The 24,526-nt window shown below is 34.9% G+C and overlaps 2 protein-coding genes across 2 annotated transcripts in view; one reads left to right on the forward strand and one right to left on the reverse strand.

Moving 5' to 3' along the window:
• Positions 1–1,844: 1,844 nt before the first annotated feature.
• Nprl2 (Nitrogen permease regulator-like 2) lies at positions 1,845–23,307 on the reverse strand. Its single transcript, XM_074175160.1, has 6 exons — positions 23,125–23,307; positions 19,388–19,508; positions 19,246–19,337; positions 14,680–14,936; positions 8,898–9,241; positions 1,845–2,924 (listed from the first exon to the last, which is right to left on the reverse strand). The coding sequence occupies exons 2-6, from the start codon at positions 19,502–19,504 to the stop codon at positions 2,571–2,573; spliced, it is 1,164 nt and encodes a 387-aa protein (XP_074031261.1). The 5' UTR covers positions 19,505–19,508; positions 23,125–23,307; the 3' UTR covers positions 1,845–2,570.
• Positions 21,095–24,526, forward strand: part of LOC111513435 (ribosomal protein S6 kinase beta-2) — a 40,127-nt gene continuing 36,695 nt past the window's right edge. The window contains exon 1 of the mRNA XM_074175159.1: positions 21,095–21,394. Coding sequence (XP_074031260.1) covers positions 21,305–21,394 — 90 coding nt within the window. The 5' untranslated portion in view covers positions 21,095–21,304. The remainder of the gene's footprint in view (positions 21,395–24,526) is intronic.

Here is a 24,526-nt window from a genome sequence, read left to right on the forward strand (position 1 = left end):
AGTTTTGAACTCAATGAAGATTTAAGAAGAGCCAAATGATACTGAATAAGCTTAAATATAATATTTATTAATTCATTGTTCCAAATTTTTTATAATTCTGCATTATAATGTTGAGCAACTACTCTATATAGCGGCTTCAAGTTCTTGGCAATGCCAGAAAATTGAGTCCTTGAAAGCTTCAAAAGTAGATGCTTGTTAGAAACCTGTAAAATTAAAAAATAATATAATTCTGGATCTTTCGGCTTCGTTTGGTCGAAGCTCTTCTTCACAAATTAGAAGCATTCGACATGCCTCGGGCCCTGATCCGATGGATTGTGTCTTTCCTGAAAAACAGAACATTTCAGGTTAGCGTCGAGGGCCCCCTGTCTGACAACAGGGAGATCCTCGCTGGAGTGCCACAGGGAACTGTGCTCTCTCTCACGTTATACTCGCTCTACACCAGCGACCTCCAGAGGTCCGAGCGTGTGAAGTTATCCCTCTACGCCGATGATACGCCTCTCCTCTCATCTTCCATGGGTCAGGAACTCGAGATCGTCTACATGAAACATACATTGGACGACCTCGAGCGCTGGTACCTCGAATGGAAGATCCGAGTGAACCCGAAAAAGACTCGGGCGATAACCTTGGGAAGAACGATATCTTCTCCGGCTAGGAAAGTGAGGGTATCTGGGAGATCAATTGGCAAGCGCGGGTAAAGTACCTCGGCACAATTAATCTTTCAAAACAAGAATCGATCAATATAAGATCCAAAATTAGTTTGAAGAACAAAATTACCATCTATAATACGATGTTCAAGCCTGTCATCATGTATGCTTCAGGCGTCTGGGGACAAGCGGCTCAGAGTAATATCTCCATCCTGGAGAGACTATAAAATAAATCAATACGGATGATTGTGAATGCTCCGTGGTTCGTGCGGAACGAAGCCATCCGTAGAGATTTACAGCTGCCTTCCATTCAGCAGTCCATTCAGTCGAGGAATCGGCAAGTTTTCGATTGTGCGAAAACTCACGATAATCCGTTAGTTAGGGAAGCTATAGATTATACTGTAGACGACCCCTTACGAATAAAAGGCTCCGACACTGTCCAGTGAGGCCCTCATGTCCCCCGTTAACATATGAACAATTTTTCATCCATCTCACCCCAGCCAGGTAGTACACCGTGAAAGGCGGCACTGATTGTCTGAGGACTTTCATACCGCCACCACCATTCAGTCATGACCCATTTGTCCTTCTGACAAACGCCAGTCATAAGGGAGCCAGACTCCAAACTGTTGGTAACCAAGATGGCTGTCGTCTTGGTTTGCTATCAATCACTCAAACTTAAAAAATGCTTCGTTATAATACATTCAGCAGCACGGTAGAAGTTGCAAACGAGTTTTGAAATTTCAACAGATAGGTCTTGGAAGAGATTAAGTTAAAAAGAGGTGAAATCGAATATATAAACACCCAATCGGACCCTTTTGAGCATTTCACAGCAGCCTCTGGCTTTGAACGGCCAGAATTCATGAGCCACATAACATCAACAAATTGAAGCAACAGCCAGTGGATGATCGGAAGAGAAACGAAATACTATTTCTAGCACTACAAGGTCAAGTATTATAAATATTCAAGAACATTTTGGAAAGCATCTGAAACAAAGACCCTTTCAAGTAAATTTGTGTAAAAGATTAAAGTAGACCGTGAAATTCTATATTGATAGCTGTGCTCGAGTTTGAGTCTGCAATAATTATATGAAAAAGAATGAATGAGAGTGTCATATGAATTAAAATATTTTGCAGAGCAAGCTGAGGGATAAGAATTACCATTTTTTGTATAATGAAAATATTCGTCATAAATGAAAATCAATTAAACTTCAATACTTATAGTTTAATAATTATTTTATATACAAATGTAACAATATCATATAAGAATGGTTTTAAATTGATGGATGAAGCCGTTACTATATGGTAGGAAATCATAATGAAGAAAAGAGAAATGAAACTTTCTATGTTTTTACCACTTTTATTTGTAACTGACGTTACTGCAGTTTCGTCCTATACGGACATTTTCAAACTTATACAATACATTGTATAATACATATACACTGTATACAACGTATACGGACATTTTCAAACTTATACAATACAGTGTATAATGCATACACACTGTATACAACGTATACATTGTATATGTATTATACAACGTATACATTGTATATGTATTATACAATGTATTGTATAAGTTTGAAAATATCCGTATAGGACGAAACTGCAGTAACGTTAGTTACAAATGAAACGTTACTGCATTTTCCAACTTATACAATGTATATGTATTATACAATGAATATGTATTATACAACTGCCGTAACGTTAGTTACAAATAAAACGTTACTGCAGTTTCGTCCTATACGGATATTTTCAAACTTATACAATGTACATGTATTATACGATGTATATGTATTTTACAACGTATTGTATAAGTTTGAAAATGTCCGTATAGGATGAAACCGCAGTAACGTTAGTTACAAATAAAAGTGGTAAAAAACATAGAAAGTTTCATTTCTCTTTTCTTCATCAAGAATGGCTTTATTATTTATTTGTACAACAGCACAACATTGTGATCAATTTCCAATTGATCTTCTAACTGCTGCGACGTAACTCCAATTGAACAACAAAGTTCATCTAAACTCAACAATCCACTAAGGCTTTTCTGCAAGTCAGGCTGATCACTTAGTATCACTGGATATTTGTGAACCCGTCGTATTAGTTTCTCTAGCACTCCAAACTGAACCAATTTTCGTTCATTGATTCTCAAATTTTGTGTATTATATCGAATACACAGATCTCTTATCGTAGTTCCTCTTGTCATAGAGGAATACAACCTAAACACATCTCTTACTGTGGGAAGTTGGCGCCTTGATTTGGCCACAAAGTTCAAGCATCTCCTCTGAAACAAAATTCGATAATGAAAGAGTGAGACAATTGAAAATTAAGTCAGCTCAAATAAACCTGTTTGGTTGTCTTAACACGATATGCTTCACAGCCTCAACAAAATTTTTTTTTTTGAGTGCCCGTCAAAAAATGGTCGCCATTTGAAAAATAATAGACACGAAAATGTGATTTTGCCAACTTGTTATTTATTCAAAACATACACAGGTAAACCCCCTTTTGAATCAGAATAATGAAAATTATCCTGTACAACAGACAAGACATGATTTTGCCATACACTACAATAATTAGTACTACAAACAATGTCTACATAAAGACAAAAAATATTTTTTGGGAAAAAGATTTTTGGCTTTCTTCTTCTTCATCATAAAACAAAAAATGTGGGAAACTTCCAAAGTAAAAAGAAAAAAATAACTACAATAAAAACTCTTCTTAAAGATATGAAGTGCTTACACGTAGGTTTCTTTCAGATACAAACTGGAAGAAAAAACCCTTTTTCATATGAACACTATATAATGTGATGGCGTCGGTCCTAAGGCAAAACCACAAATGTAAAAAAAAGGTAGTTTCACTTGTGTGCATGGTTAAATTTAGTTTTGTGTCAAGTTTCCTATGAAAAAACCACGAATGTGAAAAATATATCTCTATAGGTCATTTCTGTAACTAAAAAAACCGCTAATGTGATTTATTTCCAAATGTTACAATACCAACTCCCATCCCGCGGGGGCGCGTCCCCAAGTGGCCGATAGGGGAACAGTCAGGGGACTGGAAGCTCTGTCCGGGAAGCCAATGTGGCCTTACGGACGGGGTAGCCGGACTCCTGGTCAGTGGCAGAAATAAGTAGGGTGGGGGGAACCAAAACTCCCCAAAAGTCTTTGCGAAACATGCCACCGTGGACCAGCCTACCCAAGCTAAGGTGTAAGGAATCGTGCCGACAGCTGAATGGCCGCAGGCGCAGGGTGATATGCGGTTATGAACGATCCATTTGGGGAACCGGGCGAAACCGCATTGTAATCAGCCAATGGCCAACTCTTCCCCTGCTACTCGTGGGAACACAAATGAATGAAACAAATACAAAAACAGACAAAAAAAACAATCCCGAGGCTGGACAGAAATGCTCATTTCAATCTATGGCGATGGCTGGAGATGAACAGAAATGTCCACCTCAATTTACCGCTCGGAATGAGGCTGGACATGGCAGATCACCTCGTGATATAATACAAAGGCCTGGCGCATTTGCGGCGCCGAGGCCAAAAGGAGAAAGAGGGCGATAGAGGCAGAAGTGGCAGCAACTATAAGTGCACCCTCCTTCTCCCCCACTCCACCTCCAACAGTAAGAGCACTTCCTGTAGCGGGCGCCAAGAGCTCCGTCTTGAGTAAAGGCAAGGAACCGGCTGCCCCTGCGTGAAAACGCCCTTACTTGAGCACCTCCACGGAGGGAACTCCAAGAAGGTTGACGAAGCCGCGCAACGACAGTAATGTAGTTGTACCTTCCAAACCCTTCACGAAGGCCGCCGTGAGACACCTCAAGGTTGCCAAAGAGAGAGTCTTGGCCTTCACCTGCCGATATAAAGGGGATGTCTCCTAGTGACCTGTCCACCTTTCTGGAAAAGACAGAATGGACGATGACCTAGGAGGATATTCCTCGAAAGGATGTACAATGGGTCACATGTGGCCTAAGTGCTGTGGGTCTACACTCACCTTCCCTACTCTACAGATACAGATACCAACCCCCATGCCCCTTCCCGGGTTGAGTGCCTTGGGATAGAATCTTCCCTACACGGTTTTTGTGTGGAGAACATAGAATCCCTTCCTTCCACCCCAGGAGCGGTCCTCAACCTACTGATGGGCACTTCAGCAAGATTGGCATCTGACATATTATGGTCGAAAGCCAGCCTTTAGGTGCTTTCACTTTTTAATCTAGTAAACAATACCAAATCACGAATGTGCCACATTTGTGATTTTTGCCGTAGCAGAATCCACTCAAATGTTACTATTCCAAATCACGAATGTGTCACATAACCATGGCAAATAATTTGCCAAAGAGGACGAATATGTCCTTTCTATCGATTTCGATCTTGAAGGTGTCCTAAATACTCCCAAAACATCAACTGGACAAATTTTCTACTTCCACAAGTTGACAGTCTACACTTACTGTTTATGATTTGAACAGTCAAGAAGGAACATGCTTCCTGTGGGACTAGATTAAAGAAAGAAGGGGAGCCATTGAAATGGCAACATGCCAAATAAAAAAAACAGTATACATCATATCAGACTCCTGCGGCGGACAAAATGAAAACAGTATATTTGCAGTTATGTGCTTGTATTTAATACAAACCCATCCTACTTTAGAAAAAAACGGTACAAATATTTTGAGCCTGGGAGTGCGATAATATACACTCTAAAATAGATAAAAAATCAAAACATGTGCTGGTTTACTCGCCAGAAAAATGAGCTCAGATCATCAGGATGGCTAGAAACAACCCATTTCCGTTTGTGGTGAAGAAAATGACTTGAAAGTTTCTCATTTTTCAATTATTCTATTCCAAGCTAAAAATAATACCGTGGAAACGAGTTTCTTGCCTTGAATACAGAAAAACTAACCTATTTTCAGTGTTTTTAAAAAAATAATTTGACCAGGAATTCACCGGGGCTACTCTCAAAACTAAAGGAAGACCACATATACCTGTGATACCCAAAGCCTACAGTAAGCCAATACACATAGACCCAGCAAAGCTTAAAGACTTACAAATCATGTGTTAAAATTATCCTAAGGAATACCATAGTTTTTACAATCATTTAAAATAATAATAATAAATGATTTTATTGAGAGTTTACTCAGTACAAGAGATACTAACCTAACAAATGGCAGAATTCCACATCTGCACATGATAAATCAAGGCAGATATTGCTCTTTCATCCAATCAGCAAATCATGTTCGAATGAATAGGACAAATTACCCGAACCAGAAGATGATGAAATTATAATGATGAAAATAGGCAAAAATTGTTCAACATTAATTTTTTCAGTATTAATATAAATTGTTAGCAGTATTTTCTAAAATAAACAATTTTATTACAAAGATGTTGTTAACGATTAATATCCGTTATATTATCCAATTTTGTCAAAGAGTACAAATGCAACACAGCAAATGTGAACTGAATGGGTAATTATACACATTTATTCGAATTCACTCATTATGTCATGAAACAACATCAATAATGAGCGAAGATGGTCGTGGGTTTGATTAGGTAAGTATGCAACCTGATTTCTGAAAGCCATTAGAAACTTCAGACCTTGCTTTTTTACAATGTGGAATCTGCACATTCGAGGTTTTGCTTTAGGACCGATAATATATGAAGGGAATATCGTCCTCATGCTGTACTTAATTTCGGGACGACAACAAGAAACACTCATTTCTTTCATAACATTACTTTGTGTCACCGAAAAAGACGAATCTGCTCTTGTCATGATGGACAAATCTGCTCTTGTCATGATTTCACTACGTAAAAAAAATCATACTGTTAGTGAAGTCATAATGTTATGAAAAAAATTAGTGCTTCATCTTGTAAAATAACCCAAAAAGTGCTATGTCCTGTAACTTCAATGCAGAAAATGTAAACATCCCAGATAAAACATAGAGTAAATAAATATACAAATGGAGCGTCATGTTACCAAGACTTCAAGCAAGTTAATTTCGACAGAAAGATATTTGTTATTTATAAAAGTTTTTTGGGAGGGTTTCTAAATGGTCTCATCGAGACACCTGTAATAGAGACATATTTTACATCATTGAAATCATCACCGAAATCTCAGTATACGAGAGATTGGACAATAATATCTGAAATTTGATGTGTGATGAAACATCAACAAAATCACAATTTCATGTAGTTCGATTAGGAATTCTGAATAATAAAAATTGTAACACTTGATGACAAATTATATCTACAGGCAGCAGGGCCGTCGCCATGGGGGAGCCTCCCCCCTCCTTTTTCAACTTGGGAAAAAGTTGGGAAAAGTTGGTAAATTTTGGACCATGAAAATAGAAAAAGATAATATTGAAAAAATGAATAAAAAATAAAAAAATAAAAATGAGAGAAAAGAAAAGAAGAGGTAATAAGAAAAGGGAAAGAACCAGGAGAAGGTTGGGATTTCCCAACATGCATAACTTAAAGAGAATACTGAGTTGTTTGAAATCTTCAAAAAAGTTTAATTTCTCTCAAGTAAGAAAACAGTCCTGAACAGTCCACAAATTTTGAAGTGACAATTTTACAAAATTCCCAACTTTTCCGACTTGGAACAGTTGGGAAATTTCGGGCCGTGAAGATAGAAAAAATAATAGTAGAAAACAACAAGCACAATATTATTTAAGTGTTGTTTCCTTTCATTTGTATTGAATATTCCTATACATGGTGGATATGGTGGAAGACCAGGACCTTGGTTCAAAGTAGAATAATTCCCGTTATTATTTTTATAATCACCAAAATTTATTTATTTTTGTTTGTGCATATCTAACGGGCATAAGCATTCAGCCAATCTTTGGATAGCTAATAAAGAAAATTAATATATTATAGTAGTAACTAATCCCTCGACTTTCATTTCTTCGAAATTTGGGAAATTTTGCTGGTGGAGTTGGGAAAATTTGGATTCCCCCCCCCGGTTTTTCTTTTCGCTACGGCCCTGTCAGGCAGTATTCTTCACAAAAATTTTAAATAACTTAAATAACCGACAGGACAGATGTATTACAACATTGTAAAACATTTCGCAGTCTCCATGTTGCTCATAAGAACATCCGGGCTCTTAGTGCAGCCTGGCTGAGGGTTGGAAGAATGATCTGCTCAATTAACTGGGGCCTCAAATTACCATTCTTTGCCATTGCTTAATTTCAATGTATATTAGTAAAATTCATTTCAAAGTTAGGCTAGGTTAGGTTAGGTCCAAAGTGAGTGGGTATATTCGACCCTTCACCGCAACCCGCAAGGGTTTATTGTGGCTCACGCCTATTCACACTCGTCCAAATAAACCCAGCTCCTTAACACACACAGTCCAAGTGTCTGCATATGATGATTGAAATGACAGTGACCTGTAAGAAAGCCTGTTAGACATTGTAGTTCATCCCTACTGTTTGGGATCAAGCTTCCAAGGGTGAATAAACACCTTGGAGTGAGCCAATTCCAGGAGATTCTGCCAGAAGTCCATAAATCTTCTGGCCATCCAGGTGTTCAATCTTTGTTTGGCAAAGCCTAAGGTGATGCCAATGACAGGTTCTGGTCCAACGATGCTGCTTGCAGCACCCTCCTTTGCAAGGCAGTCGGCAGCCTCATTGCCTTCCAGGCCAGTATGGCCAGGAATCCAGACCAGAGACAATATGGTAAGTCTTCCTATCGAGGAGAGTCGTTTTTGGCAATTTGCTACCAATTTAGACGTTGCTCGGTGGGAGCCAAGAGCTTCCAACGCCGCTTGACTGTCCGAGAATATTTTTATTGACTTGTGTATGAGGTTGGATTCTTCCAATCTCTCCACACACAATTTGATAGCATAAATTTCCGCTTGTCCCATAGGTTCTTAGGCAGGTTGATATCTCTATACTGGGTCTGAGACTGAAATCACCTGTACCAGAACCAGAAGGCGTTTTTGATCCATCTGTGAACCAACAACTATCTGCTCTTAATATTTCCTTTTCCTGGAGGATCCAGGAACAGTTGACAGTTGGCGGCATGAAATCAGAGGTCATTTCCAGAATGCTGTGACTTCCAGTGCCAACCAACAATCTGTTGCCCTCTGCATTTAATTGATTTGTGCAATTGGCAATGTGCACAAGTCTATATGCAGTCTCTCTAGCCTCTCTCTCCAGAAATTCATTTCAAAGTAATTCAATAAGTTATATTTTGGGTTTCTATATTCAAGACTGTGATAAAAAAAACCCATAGATGTAACAAAATTAATTTCATAATTGCATTGACATTCTTACCTGCAGTTCCGGGTCTTGGGCCAGAACTTTCAATTTTGGAGTAGCGCAATAGACATTTCCGTACTGAAATAACGGAACTAAAGCCACTACTTCATAGTAAACCAAATTTTGGACACATGCTTTCACCAAATTATTTTCGACATCAGAAAGGACAGCTATTCGAACAACATGATTGAAACCATCTATGTAGGGAGTTACTTGCTGTGTGGTGAGGTCCCACTGCTGCTCTGGTAAATCTTTTATGAAGACAGGAACTTGATGATCCATGACAGGGGACGGGTCTAATCTAATCCGACAAACTTTCAAGTGTGTGGCTGTAGGTCCTTGTGTTAGGGCACATTCCCCTTAAATATTGCAAAACAAAATCAAAATTCTCTCCCTTGGCAGAATTAAATAGATATACTGTATTGTTCGAAAACATGACAATGCAAGGCAATATAATTGAAAATAATTTTTTTTTGGACACATTTCACACAAATTCAAATATAATTAATTTTTTACATACATAAATGTATATCTATATACCTTGATCAGAAAAAATATATCAAAAATAATTTTGATCTAGTACACTGAGTAAACTATTTTCTGTAACGTCTCTTACAGCTACCGGACTGAGTCATGGCCGGTGGGAGAAATCGTACATACAGCTGCCGGACTGAGTCATGACTGGTGAGAAGCCCCTCCCTCAATATAATAAGTATGTATGTACGATTTCTCCCACCGGCCATGACTCAGTCCAGCAGCTGTAAACAATGTGATTGTGCAGCTTGTCCTTTCATGAAGGGAGCAATAATTTTTGTGTTGGAAATGTAAAGGAGTACATTTAGATTTTTTTTTCTTTTCTTTGGTTATTGTAATCTTAAGATCCCTGAAATCCTAACGAATTATATTTTTTATAAGCCACAGATATGGATCAAAGAAATAAAAAATTGGTAATAGTCAGATTTTTTTTATGAAAAGTAGTGACATGATAGCATAGATAATTAGAAACACACCATCTGATTGCATATAAACTTGCCTCAGATGGGCGGTTTCATCTGCAGAATTATTGAAACACTCGGTGGAATCAAGTTGACTCTCTGTGGAACACTTCCCATGAAAGGTCGCTTATGCATATGAAAGGTTGCTCATTTAGTGCATTTTTTGTATGTAAGTACGTACATACTTAGGTACGTACATAAATATGTGAGTACAATGTCCGTATGTAAGTATGTACGTAAATATGTATGGAGTATGTACATACAGGGTGAGTCAGTATAAGACCGGCAAACTCCGACTACAGATTCCTCACCTCATTTTGAGATGAAAAGTTTCTATCAAAGTATGTCCTAAAATGCATCCCTCAGTTAGGCTCATCGATACTCAACGTAAAAATCATAATATTACATTTGTCTTAAAGTGAAGGTTTCTGAGATATTTGCGAAATACAGAATGTTCTGAGAAGAGACATAACATTCTGTGTGCAATAATCGCATGATGCAACTTTCTTTCAACATATAGGAATAATTATCAACCTCCTGAATATTTTTTAATATTGGGAGTATTCATAAAATAGTACAGGTAAGTCTACATGAGACTGAAAACCTCCGTTTTTTTATTCGTCATATTATTTAAACTAATCAATTTCGTAAATTCACCGATATGTGACCGTACATTTTTGCATAATGATTATTTTGAAACATCAACTGACAAACCCAGCCTCAAATTTCAATACTCCTATTAGATGAGAGTTAAAGCCTAAAATAAAATTTGCGAAAAACTGAAAATAAGTACCTTTAATTTGTTAAATTTTATGTTGGAGTATCATTATCAAAATCATTTCATATTGAATTATCTAGAAAATATTTTCCATAAATTGATAGATGTAGCCGTTACTACGTGGTAGGAAATTATAATGAAAAGAGAAATGAAAATTTCTATGGTTTTTACCACTTTTATTTGTAACTCTCGTTACTTCAGTTTCGTCCTATACGGACGTATATTTTCCAATCATCATGTTTTTGATGAAGAAAAACAATTATTATGTATTAATATCTACTCAAATGATAGAAACGGTTTATAGGGTTCACTACATAGCAACAAAAGAGGCTTAAAGTAAATGTTCAAATGGACCACCATTTTGTTCGATACGCAACTATAATCTCCGTAGCATTGACTGTCGCACGCTTTGGAATATTCCTGGTGTATCATGTATTAACGTACATGCTGCTAAAATTCTTGCTGTTATATCATAAACAGATTCTACAGGTATCGAATACAGCAGGGATTTAAGGTATCCCCACAGAAAAAGTCTACTGACGTTAAATCCGGACAACGTACAGACCAGTGTATGAGACCACGTCTCCTTATCCACCGATCATGGAATGTTTCATCGATAAATTGACGAACAATTCGTTGAAAATGGGCTGGTGCTCCGTCATATTGAAACCACATCCTTTGTCGAGCCAATAGAGGTACTTCTTCAAGTAGCTCAGGTAAAACAAGTTCAAAAAAACTGAGTAGTTCTGTCCATTTAAACGGGGAGAAAGAAGATATGGTTCAACGATATAATTTTCGATAATTCCTACCCAAATATTGACTGAAAACTTCTGTTAGTAGCCTTTTCGAAACATTCCATGCGGATTTTGTTCATCCCATAAATGAACTACTATTGAAATACCCTTCTCTTGTGAAACTTGCCTCATCCGTGAATGAAACATATCTGGGAAAGTTGTGCTTCTTCGTACTTCCTCAAAAACCATTCACAAAATAATACACGAGGGCCATAATCACCAGCATCTAGGACCATCACCTTCTGCAGGCGAAATGCTTAGAATAGTTGTTCACGTGCTACCCAACTAACTATTGATTGTGACACTTGTAAACTATACGAAACGACCCAAGTGCTCGTAGAAGGATATGCTGCTAATTGTTCAAGAATTTGTTCTCCAGTAACATTATCTCTTGTTCTATTCGTACTGCAATGGTGTTTACTGAATATAAAGGACCCAGTTTCCTTCAATAGTCGATGCACAGCAATGAAATGTGGATGACGTCTGTTTGGATATTTATTTTGATATAATTCAGCAGCGGCTCTGGCATTTCCCCCAATTTCACTATAAACGAAATGCATATGTATATTCTTCAAATGAATAATCCATTTTGACACGATCTTCACTGACTGAAATGATGACAGATGATTTGACAACAATACAAACTTGCTTGGGTTACTATCAATCATATCTAATGTAAGTATCGATATATCAGTTTGTTTCTACCGGGAACGATGATGGTCTAATTCAGACTCATCCGAACCATCTTTACAATTCTTCCATTAGCTTCAGCTTTTAGCTTCTAAGGATGCTTACTATGTCAAATGACTACTGTTCTTAATTTTTTATCTTTTGATTCGTGATAACTAATTGCAAAGTTGAACCTTCCAGACTTAGTTTGTTTGCCATTGATCAATGCATAAAAAATACACACATTTTTTATTGTTGTTCTTTTTCAAAATCATATGCTAAATAGATTAATTTTCCTCGATAACCCAATTAGAAAAGGCTCTAAAAATTATACTCCAGCATAAAATTCAACAAATCAAGACTACTTATCTTCGGTTTTCCGCAAAAATTAGTTCAGATCTAAACTCTTATTTGAGTGAAATATTATTAATTTAAAGTTGACCTTGTTTTTCAATTGATATGTCAAAACAAACATATGCAAGAAAGTATGGTAACATATCAGTGAATCCACGCCATCGATTCGATCAAATTATATAATGAATGAAAAAATGGAATTGTCGTCCTCATTCTGACTCACCCAAGTTATGTTTTCGATTCTGCCTGCATTGAAAAATGTTCTGAGAGTTGATAAATATTCCGATATGTTGTAAGAAATTAGCATTATGTGATTATTACACATAGGAAATTATGTTGCTACTCAGGACATATCTTCAGTTTTTCCTAATTATCCCAGAAACTTTCACTTTTAGACACATAGAATGTTATGACTTTTAGGTGGACTATCGATGAGCCTAACTTATGACAGACGCTCATTTTATCAAAGAACTGATTATCCAAAGAAAGTTTGTTAATAATATAACGAATAAAAATAACAGAGTTTGTCGGTCTAATTCTGACTTACCTGTACTATGTTATGAATACTCCCAACATTAAAAAATGTTCAGGAGGTTGACAATTATTCCTATGTTATGTCTCTTCTCAGGACATATCTTCAGTTTTTAGCAAATATCTCGGAAACCTTTAGTTTTAGGCAAATGGAATGTTATGACTTTTAGGTTGAGTATCGATGAACCTAACTGATGTCAAACGTTCATGTGTCAATTCAGTTATCCAAAGAAAATATGAGAGAAAATATGACCACATACTACGCCTCTAGTTTACAAAAATTTAAAATTATAACATCAAATTATCACGTTGATTAGGCAGCAAGTTTGAATTTTGTTTCTCCAGGAGTTTTAGAAAAAAAAATCTTAATTTTTTTCGTACTTTTGACACCATGTATCTCAGAGCGGATGCATTTTAAGACAAAATGAGGTGATGAATCTGTAGTCGGAGATTGTCGGTCTTATTCTGACTCACCCTGTATATGTATATGTACATACATACGTATGTACGTACGTACGTACGTATGTAAATATGTACGTACATATTTATTTGTAATTCAGGTTCACTCACTGCAATCAAAATATCATCTGCAAATAGGTTGATGAATTCACATCCATTAATGAAGTTGATGTCATTAATGTAAAGAACAAATAGAAGCGGGCCCAAAACACCACCTTGAGGTACACCATCATTGACACCTTTTTGGTTTGAATATGTCCCATTAATATTAGTCTGTTGAGTTCGACCAGAGAGGTAGCTTTCAAACCATTCAAGTACTGAACCAGAAATTCCATAATATTTGAGTTTTTTAGTAGGATAGTAACATCAATTGTCTCAGATGCCCTTTTAAAGTCTAGAAAGACTACCACTATATATTTATTATCATCAACACCAAGTTTCCATTTGGATATGGAAACTTGTAATGCTGTTTCACATGAGTGTTTGAAAAAAGTGACGAAATGACATTTCTTTATGTTCAGGTACAAGTTGTTTATTGAAGACATATCATGTATAATATCAAATTCTTTCTGAAGAATCTGAGTGTGTAAAACATCAATCACTAACTGATAAATATAATTTCAATCATCTGAAAATAGTAGAAACTTTGCATACTGTAAACAATTTCCAATGTCATTAACAAATAGATTGAACAATAATGGTCCACAGTGTGATCCTTGTGGCACTCCGGAAGCTACAAGAATTGTTTCAGAAATGTAATTATTAATTCTAACACACTGAAAACGTTATGTTAAGAATCTTCTTATCCAATTTAGTAAACCAGTGCCAAAAACTAGAGCTTTCAGTTTTTCCAAAAACATCAAATGTTTAACCCTATCAAATGCCTTAGAGAAATCAGTATATATAGAACCTATTTGATTACCATTCTCCAAGGCATGTAACAAATGTTGTTAATATGTTATAAGTATTGTCATAGTAGATCGTTCTGAACAGAATTATTATATTCTTGCAGGCCCAGGTCAACTGACAAGTTACCAGTTTATCCATCAACTTAGATAACACAGACTGAATGCAAATTCCTCTACAATTTGTAACATTTTCCCTATTGCATAAATTGAATATAAGTGTAATATAGTTATTTTCCTAATAATCCAAAAAATGTCCAATATAGAGAGATAGACTGAAAAGAAACTGTATATATATCCTATCATCCCTACCTCTGGCATTGAGTTCTTCCATAACCTGTGTTAAAATAGGAGCGAGCTTTGAGCTTGCATTCCCTCCAGATAGAAAACTGCTCTCAATCTCCATGGCCATTAGGTAATCAGAGAGTTTAGTTACCACTGACTCGTACTGAACGGTTCTTGCATAGCTGTCACATACAAAGCATAAATTGAAGTAAAAGGCATTTCTCGCATACTTCTTGTCATCAATGCGGACCGGAAAACCCAGAATTTTGTGGTCTTGCAAAGTTCTGTAAAAAAACCTATATGTTACACTTCTTCTAAGAACACAACTATAGTAGATATTTCCTCTAACGTTGGTTCGTAGCACAAAGGGCCCCTTTACTAATTCTTTACATGAGAATGACCATGATCTGCATTTTTATATGAGAGTGAGGAGACTGAAAATGTGATCCAATGAATAACTGCTATCACAATTAGAACCACAGACCACTATGTCATGAGTCGTATGACTTGTCACGAAAGGCTACTGAGAGTATTCAATAGAGAAATGGAATGGGTTTATTGCATGTTATTAGAACTGAAATTATTTTAGAAATATATGTTGCGCAGTCACAAAACAACAGCTATCGTTCTTCAGACTCAATTTCGGGTTCACTAACATCAATATAATATGTTTCTTTTCAATGTCAAGTTGCCCAAAATAAATTCTACAAGTTCATAACAAGTTCTTGAGATATAGGGTGAAACAACTAAAGCTTTGGGCTAAGTAATAAAAGTGCATCCCCACAATCAGTTACCGAAGTGCCGAGTATACTACATCTTAACCTAACAAAAATCCCATCAACCTCAACGTGACCAAAAAAATTTAAATTCGCTGGTAGATGGACGAAGCATATTCTTGATACTTTTATTGAAGTAAAGTGAATATCAAAATGAAAAATTAAATATTTATAAAAACACAAGTTTTCTTTTAGATATTAATCACATAAGAACAACTACATTAACCAAAAGTGGATTTATGAGGGGGTAATGCAGGTAGTTACATCCTTCCCGGACACCAATTCTTTTTTCCAAACTAACAGAGTTTCAGTCAACACATATTGTTCTGTCATATTGTTTGTTAACATAGAATAATTCTAGATATTCTGTTATTCCCAACATTGTAGACATAAATAGACACCTTAAAATTATTAGTATAGTATTAGGTAATAGGCTTAGTATACATTTCGATTGAACATATACATATCCTTATAGATAGATAGGTACTTCATTCATGTTATTACACAGAAGTGTTTATACATGCATGTGATGGAATCAGATGTTACTTGATGAAAACCCATAAATCACAAAGTAGTTACACCAAAAATGAAGAAGTTTGAATGTAAAATATCACAGTATACACTTTCATTATTATATTCAACACAATTTGACATATAATAAATTATAAATATTACTGGAGTTTTTTCCCAACACCAAATCCTTATTTTCAACACCTCGACATGTGTTTCGATCACCAAGTGATAATCTTCAAAGAAGAAGATAATTTAAACTTCCTCTTTGAAGATGATCACTTGGTGATCGAAACACGTGTCGAAGTGTTAAAAATAAGATTTGGTGTCGGGAAAAAACTCCAGTAATATTCATTACTACACCAAAGTTTCCAAACAGTGCATCATAAGTAATAAAATATGTACAAACACAAATATATATACTGTTATGTATAATTCATCTATATATATATATATATATATATATATATATATATATATATATATATATATAAAGAGAGATTTTATCGAGTGGGTATGATATAAAAATCAAAAAATGAAACAATTAGTAGACACAACACTAATCTTGCGGTATATATATATATATATATATATATATATATATATATATATATGGAATAACGGGGGAATAACGGGGTCTCTCAGTCGAAAAATCAAAAACTCTGCTTTACTTTGCCAAGCTTTCACTTCTAGTGGGAAGCTTCTTCAGGGCCTATAATTTATTGAGTTGTGGGTTTTTTTGCCAATGAATAAAATTACAAATCATACTAACAGTAAAAATGAGTAAAAAACAATTAATTGAACATATAAATCGACGAAAAAAGTTAAACATTAATGGAGTTTTTTGGTTTGACAAATATCATACCTTCACATAAATGTCAATTTTCAATGGGCATGATGATTTGATAATCTTTGACTCTAAAGGGAAAGTTGATTGATACAATTTTCATTAATTTCAATATGAGTTTTGGTATAGTTCCAGCAAGTTACTGTATATACTGCTGAGATTATCAATGTCAGTTCTCTTATTCATACAATTAGAAGACTTATTAATTTCAACCATTTCAAGAAAAAGGCGTTTGGAAATATTTTTTTCTGTATGTAAAACTGTGATATTAGAATAATTTGGTTTATGTCCTGTTTCTATAGAATGTTGCGCTAATGCACATGATTTCTTATTAAGCTTTATATCACTTTTATGTGATGTTATTCTATCTTTAAGAATTCTAGATGTTGTTCCAATATAATCCAAATTACAATTGTTACAAGGAATGTTATAAATCACATTTGACTTTTTGGTAGTATCCGTTTTATCTTTCAATTTGGTATTCAAATTCTTTATAGTTTTAATATTTTTTGGCATATTTTGATATTTTGTTCATTATGAAAAAGTTTTATGATATTTGAAGATAAATTTCCAAGATTAGGTATAGATTTGTAAGAAAAATTGATAGGTGAACTATTATTATTACATACATTTCTGCTGATTACATTGGAAATTGTATTACTGCCAGTATTGAAAATTATTTTATTGAGAAGTTTTCTGGGATAAGTAAAGCAGAGTTTTTGATTTTTGACTGAGAGACCCCGTTATTCCATTCTACTGTACATTTCTCCAGCCGCTAAGATTCTCAACTTTATATATATATACACATATATATGTAATTATTAATATTACATGTTAAGTAACTTCATTACAAAAAAGACTATAGGATATCCGAAGTAAGAAAAATACTCCTCGAAGTAGTAGAAACATTCCTCGATCAGAACATTTTTTCCTTCCTTTTTGAATTCATTCAAACTCAGAAATTCGATTGCTTAGGAAGAGCATTGAAAAGTTTTCTGATAGATACAGAGAGGATTGTTTGTTTTTAGTTGTTCTAGGTTTGGTAGGCTCATGACTTTTTCTTCTTGTACAATATTCATGTACTTGCTCAATGTTTGATAGTAACATCACAAATATATTTATTTTTTCAAATAAATCAAATCATATATGAAACAAGAGAAGAGTGTAAGTATCTTAAAATTTTTAAATAGTGGTTGGTAATGTTATGTTTATTATAGTCAACCTCTGCCATAATTCTTGAAATTATTATGGTTCTGTCAGGGCCTGCAAGATCACCCAATTTTCGGGTTGTCGGGGAAGTTGTCGTCACTGGTGTCCCGAAGCTTTAAAAACACCAAAACCATTGGCTCGGATAATCCACAAGCTACTGAGATTGGAAAACATCCCAACTTCCTAAACTAAATGATTCACAAAGAACGTCGCACATCTCACAATATTGCGCACTTTGCTTCTGCAAGCCCCAATTCCAATCTCAATCAACCCTACCCTCATTCACATTACCGGTCCATCCCTTCACTCATCCAGAGACATAACTGAAATACCAGAGCCTATGGAATGTGAACCCACAGTAATTGCTTGGAAGTAGGCAGATTGAGACCTTCGATGACGAAATTCTAACCAGACCTAATAATACATTTAATGTAGTCATTAGGTTTGGTAGAAAAGTTAAACCCCCATCAAAATTACCAATATAAAACTTGAATCTGATTACTATTCTGAAAATTTGTAACTCAAGGTGAGAATTTGTTGTAAATCTCTATGCATATTTCCTTTGAAATAATGTTGGATCATTCAGTATAACTGAGAATATTGATATGTCCAATAACTTTTAGTAACGTCAGATTTTGATGATATATCAGAATGTTTTCCGTTGATTAGTCTTTTATGAATGCCATTCCAACTCCATACTAAACGTTCTCAATCACTGGGTAGATGCTTTTTGAAGATGAGCCAAGAAGAGAAGAGATCGATGTCATCATTTGAGAAAAACATAGACTTGCATCTGTATTGTACAAGACGAGCTGATAAAATATGTCTGAAGCAATATAAGCACACTGGTTATAAAACGTCCCCAATACTCTGAAGCAATTTCAGAATAGTTTGAAAAACTGTTGATGCATTTTACTCGATAGAAGTGATAATCAAATGGTTATGAATATGGAAGTCTCTAGTTTCATCACTTTGCTTGTTTTGCTTTCTATTATTTATTGCTTTCATAATCTTGCTTGATTGTATTTCATATTATTTTATTTGTATTGTTTTATGAATCATATATGTGTAAATTATCCATCATTGTGTGGCTTAATATTTTCATAAATTTAAATTATATATGACAAGAACCTTGTTTGTGTTAGCTATAAAAAAAATACTTTTTGTAAAGATGTACCCATTGGACACAATGCCAATCTTAAAATCCCACTACAAACTATCTAAAGTATTATCAATCTAAGTCATTCTTACACAGTTATAGTACTCTTCTGCAGTTCTGCTTTTGTAATGATATACACACTTATGCTATCGAATAACTCCTTGGAAATATAATTTTCTGGAACCTAAGGAAACCGATATTTTAATTTCTATTTGTATTCTTCAGGAAACTTACCTGACAAGATATAATAGGTCCTGCTATTGGGTGAAATTCACAAAAAAATATACAGCGTATTGGTCCTTCCTTTCCACTGAATTCCATGTGAGCTTTAAGCGAGGATTTAATATTCATTTTTCTAAAAAAACACAAAACAGATCTCAAAATATAAATTTCAAACTATTAATTGACATTGACCTTCGACACAAGAAATGTCAAAAATTCAAATTATGTGAAATGTCAATCACATGTCAATTATGTTTGGTTTTAAAAATCGAATCGACCGTGCAGATTCAGATTTGAAACCACGTGACGGAGTAAAATACATTTAACCGACTAAGATTTTTACATAAGAGCGGTAAAGTTTCATTTTCTACAACAGAACTGCAATTTATAATTTTCATTGTGAAATGCAAACATTTTTACAATTAGTTCAAAATGACTAGCATTGAAGAAGGCATTATTAGGTATGTCAATGGGAATGTATCGTGAACTCTTCTTTGAAGATGGTATATCATGGCAAATGAAAGCCAAAAATTTCATCAAACTACCTAAAACTCAACATTTTTGCAAATATGACAATTGAGAATTGAAAAATCTGTCTGATCCTAATAATCATATCGGTGCTAACCGATCACATTTTTTCCTGGCACATCTGCACACAAAGCAGATATAACTGAGACAATCGATTTACCGAAGGAAGTTTATTTTTTCGCTCAGATATGTATTAAACGAACATACCTAAAAAGTAGATCACACCAGAGACGGGATTGGAATGTTCCAGTCGCGAATGCGATTGGAAAATACCAAGACAAAATACCGAGCGAAACTGCATGAAAAGGAACGACCATATTTGAGATATGGTGGAGATATGTTGATGATGTATTCGCCATGTAGGACCATAACCCAGATGATATCAACATTTTCTTGAAATATCTGAACTCGAGAGAACCCACGATAAAATTTACATTAGAAATCGATGAATACTCTTGATACGAATATTGAGATGAAATTCGAAATTTCGATACTCAAATTCGTAATTCACAAGAAACAAATAACAGAAACATGTGGCTCTTCTGGGCTTCCGTAGAATATACAGACAGAGACTTAAGTTATGTGGTCAGTGGTGTAATCCAGAGATAGATCGATATTTGAAGAAAGATATTTTGGGGGTCAACTTTATGATATCGTACCGTCGCAGTATTCAAAAATATACACGACGATATTTTGCAATAGACGTTATCGCAGTTTATCGTATCGCGTTGGGTATTCTCTTCGTCTCAGTATTATGATCTGTTCGCTGAGCGTCATGAATTTCTGGTTGATGACGCTTGTTCTGGTTCTGAAGTTGATTATGAACTTCCCTTTCTAATTCCTTCCCTTCCTACATTCTGTTTTGTTCTATTTTTTTTTAGATTTCTATCATTTTTTAATTCAGTTCTTACAATTCATCGAAACTCACCAGGAACACTTTGTAGAAAGAGCTCCCAATAAAGTCTCAGAGTAATAATGAAGTTAGTACAAGCAATACACAACATATGCAGATCTCACAATCACGACAAATCCAACAACAATACATATATCTCATATCCACAGATGCTCATAACTTTACGTCATACCTTATGTTCTCGGTTTGTTTGAGAAATTGAGACGCATTAGTCACAGGTATAATGTAAATTTGTGTTCTGTGTCTTGTCTAGTAAAAATAGAAAGATATTTGGAATTTTGGATGACCTGTGACCGAGTTTCTTAATTTGTATTTTGACGTCACATATAATATCCAATACAATATAATTTATAACCTTATAAATTGTGTTGTGCCACTATAATTGAAAAAAAACAAGAAGAAATACATATTTTGCTTCTTTTCAATCGTTGCCAGATTGCAATTTTGTCTGTTCAACAAGTAAACATATATAGGTATATTCTTTCAAAATGGCAGGCTCAGGCGTTTTCCATATCGAATTAAATGATGGGGAACCAGTCGAAATCAACGATTCAGACGATGATATTGTTGATGAGGAGGTGAGTTTGGGTTTAAATAAGAATCTGCACAATTGATTTTTATGAATTCATGATGGACAAACAATAATTTCTGCCTATCAAGTACCAACATACCATTATGGCGAAATATTTGAAGAACGATATGTTTTTTTGTTCAAATTCATAGGAGAGATAGAAATAATTTCTATCAAAACAACAATGAGCGTGGTTCTATATTTTTGTGTTGCAATTCAAACCATTTCTGTTAGTTTTATTTATTGTTTTTTTTTGAGGTTAAAAAAATTCAGTGGTCTGCTGATTTGAAAAATACCCACTTATCTTTCACATGTTTATAAATGGATTGTAGTTGTTATCATGTTCCTAAGTGAAATTAATTTTCACTATAAGTTGTAGCTTATAGTAAAATAAGCTGTAGCTTATAGTAAAACACCTTTGTTTCAAACCTACCTTCACTTTCATCATTTGAGTTCCTTGATATACATTTTTGTATGTACTTTTCATAAAGGTGCACACTCGAGTAACAAGTATGAATTATATATTAACAAGGAACAAATAATAAGATTTTATTTCATGTATGTATTCCCTTTCAAAATGTAGTATGCAAGTATTTGAGTCTTCAGATTTTTTTAAGAAAAAAATAATATTTACTGTCAAAGGAATTTATAGTATCAGATGTAATCAAAATTTCACAAGAAATTTCCCGCCAGAAGCCCTTGATGTATGAGTAATAGTGAAAGTTTATTCCCTTAACTATAATTGCCTGCTAATCAAGAAGGTAATATCTACATTTTCATGATTTCAACCATGGTTTCTATACATTTTTTTTCTCTAAAAAGTAACATATAAAAGGTAAAACTGGAACCTCTGGCATAGAATAATAAATCCAAAACAGGAATTTTTCCCAATCACCAGGAATGCAATACTCTTCTCGGTGAATTTTTCACTTGGATTTTCACTAAATGTAGATGCAACTTCCTTGATTAGCAAAGCAGTATATAGGTAAATAGAAGAATTAGGAATTAGTATATTTAGTTTCTTGATGTCACCAACATATTTGGTTGACGGTGCATCAAGAAAAATATCGCAGTTCTGGTGAGTGAAAGCATGGATTCATTCTATGCCAGAGGTTTCAATTGCGTCTTTCACTGAATCTTCTTTATTATACAATTGTATAATCATCTTCACTCATCTCTGGAAGTACTAAGCTTTGCAAAATCTAAATTCACTTATAGAAAGTTTCTTCTGATTTTACAATTATACTTTTATTTCACATACCTACACTCTTTCCACTTACCACGTGTATCACTGGTACCACCACTGACATGCGGGAACGTTTCAGGTGGTACGCATGAGTGATGTGAGCAACATGCTGTTAATAGCAAACATGACTCAGCTCACGGGTTGCTAGAAAAACGAATTATCCATAACCCAGTGAACAACCTAACATCTTTGTTTTTCTATTACATTGGAATTTATAATTCCTAGGTAATGAAACAATAAAACACTTTAGGAATTTTACCTAGGAATCCCCAGATTCACTAGATTGGTGAACAAAGGGTGTTTCATTTTTTACCTGTGGGTCTTTTACTTTCACTTAAAATTACAGGTTCATTGTGGGTGGGGTAATTATTATTTCTGATTTCGTATAAGAAAACTGAACTATGAAACGATTTCTGACTCTTCTACTTCAAAGGATTGTGCTAAAAAACCTAAATTACCGGCCAATTGTAAATACAATGAAAGCTACTTACAGTACGGTTTTATAGTGAAGCCAGGGACTGAAACCAGTGACATTCCTACTCCTCAATGTGTTGTATGTTTTCAAACACTTTCGAAAAAATCCATGAAGCTTTCTTTACTGATGCGACACCAAAATAATAGGCACCCTGATTTGATTGGTAAGCCCATTGAATTTTTTAAAAGAAAATCTAATTTTTTAAAGATAGAAACCCAATGTTTGACGAAGTTTGTCAATACTGACACTAACTTGATAAAAGTGTCATATCTTGGTAGTTTGACAATTGCAAAAGTTGGAAAGCCTCACACAATAGGTGAGACGTTTTTACTGCCGGCCGCTGTGGATATGGTTCAAGCCGTGTCAGGAGAAAAGGCAGCCAAAGAAATTAAAAAAATACCACTATCAAATAACACAGTAAAAAGACGAAATGACGATATATCTAATAATATTGAAGAACGACTGGCTTTAAAACTCCAAGAATAAACTTATTTTGCACTTCAAGTTGACGAAAGCATTAATTTTACAAACATGGCGCAGCTACTTGTTTTCGTGCAATTTGATTATAATGAAGAGGTGATAAAAGAGTTTTTTTTCTGCAAACAACTTGAATCAAATACCACAGCGGAACTCATTTTTGAGGTAATTGATGAATATGTGCTCAAAGGGCATTCCCTGGTCCAAGTGTATTGGCTTGTGTACAGATTGGGCAAAAGCTATGTCAGAAAAATGAACGGGGCTAGCAGCAAAAATGAAGGGAGTTGCTCCTGAATGCAAAAGTATGTATTGTGTCATCCATCGGAAAGTATTAGCTGCTAGAGGTATGCTGGAAAATCTTAACTCCGTTCTATCAGATGCTGTGAAAGTTATCAACTTCATAAAGGCTAGGGCTCTAAACACAAGATTATTCTACTTGATGTGTGAAGAAATGGGTGGCAAGTTCAAAACTTTACTCCTGCATACAGAAATGAGGTGGTTATCTTGTGGAAAAATTTTGAACTGTCTCTTAGAACTGAGATCAGAAGTTTTCATGTTTTTAAGTGGAAAAAATTACAATAAAAAAATTGTTTGCTGATGAAGAATAGTTGTCAAGATTGGCTTACCTAGCCGACATTTTTGACAAACTCAACACTCTGAACTTGGGACTTCAGGGACAAAACACAACAGCCTTCACAGCCAGTGACAAAATAAACTCCTTCAAGAGAAAGTTGGTCCTATTTTGTTCACAAGTACATGAAATATCTCCAATGCCAGATGTGATTGAAGATTTCATTGTTCACTTGGAAGGCCTTCAAAAAAGCTTTAAGAAGTATTTCTCTGAAGATTATTCAAAAATGGACTGGATCAGAAATCCTTTTTCGGGAACCTCACCAAATGAATTGGAACTAAAAGAAGGTTTTATCGTCTTACAGAAGATA

The sequence above is a fragment of the Leptinotarsa decemlineata genome, unplaced genomic scaffold (genome assembly GCF_025532065.1).
Source record: "Leptinotarsa decemlineata unplaced genomic scaffold, Ldec_3_MD MMD2_tig00000882_RagTag_RagTag, whole genome shotgun sequence".
Taxonomy (NCBI): domain Eukaryota; kingdom Metazoa; phylum Arthropoda; class Insecta; order Coleoptera; family Chrysomelidae; genus Leptinotarsa; species Leptinotarsa decemlineata.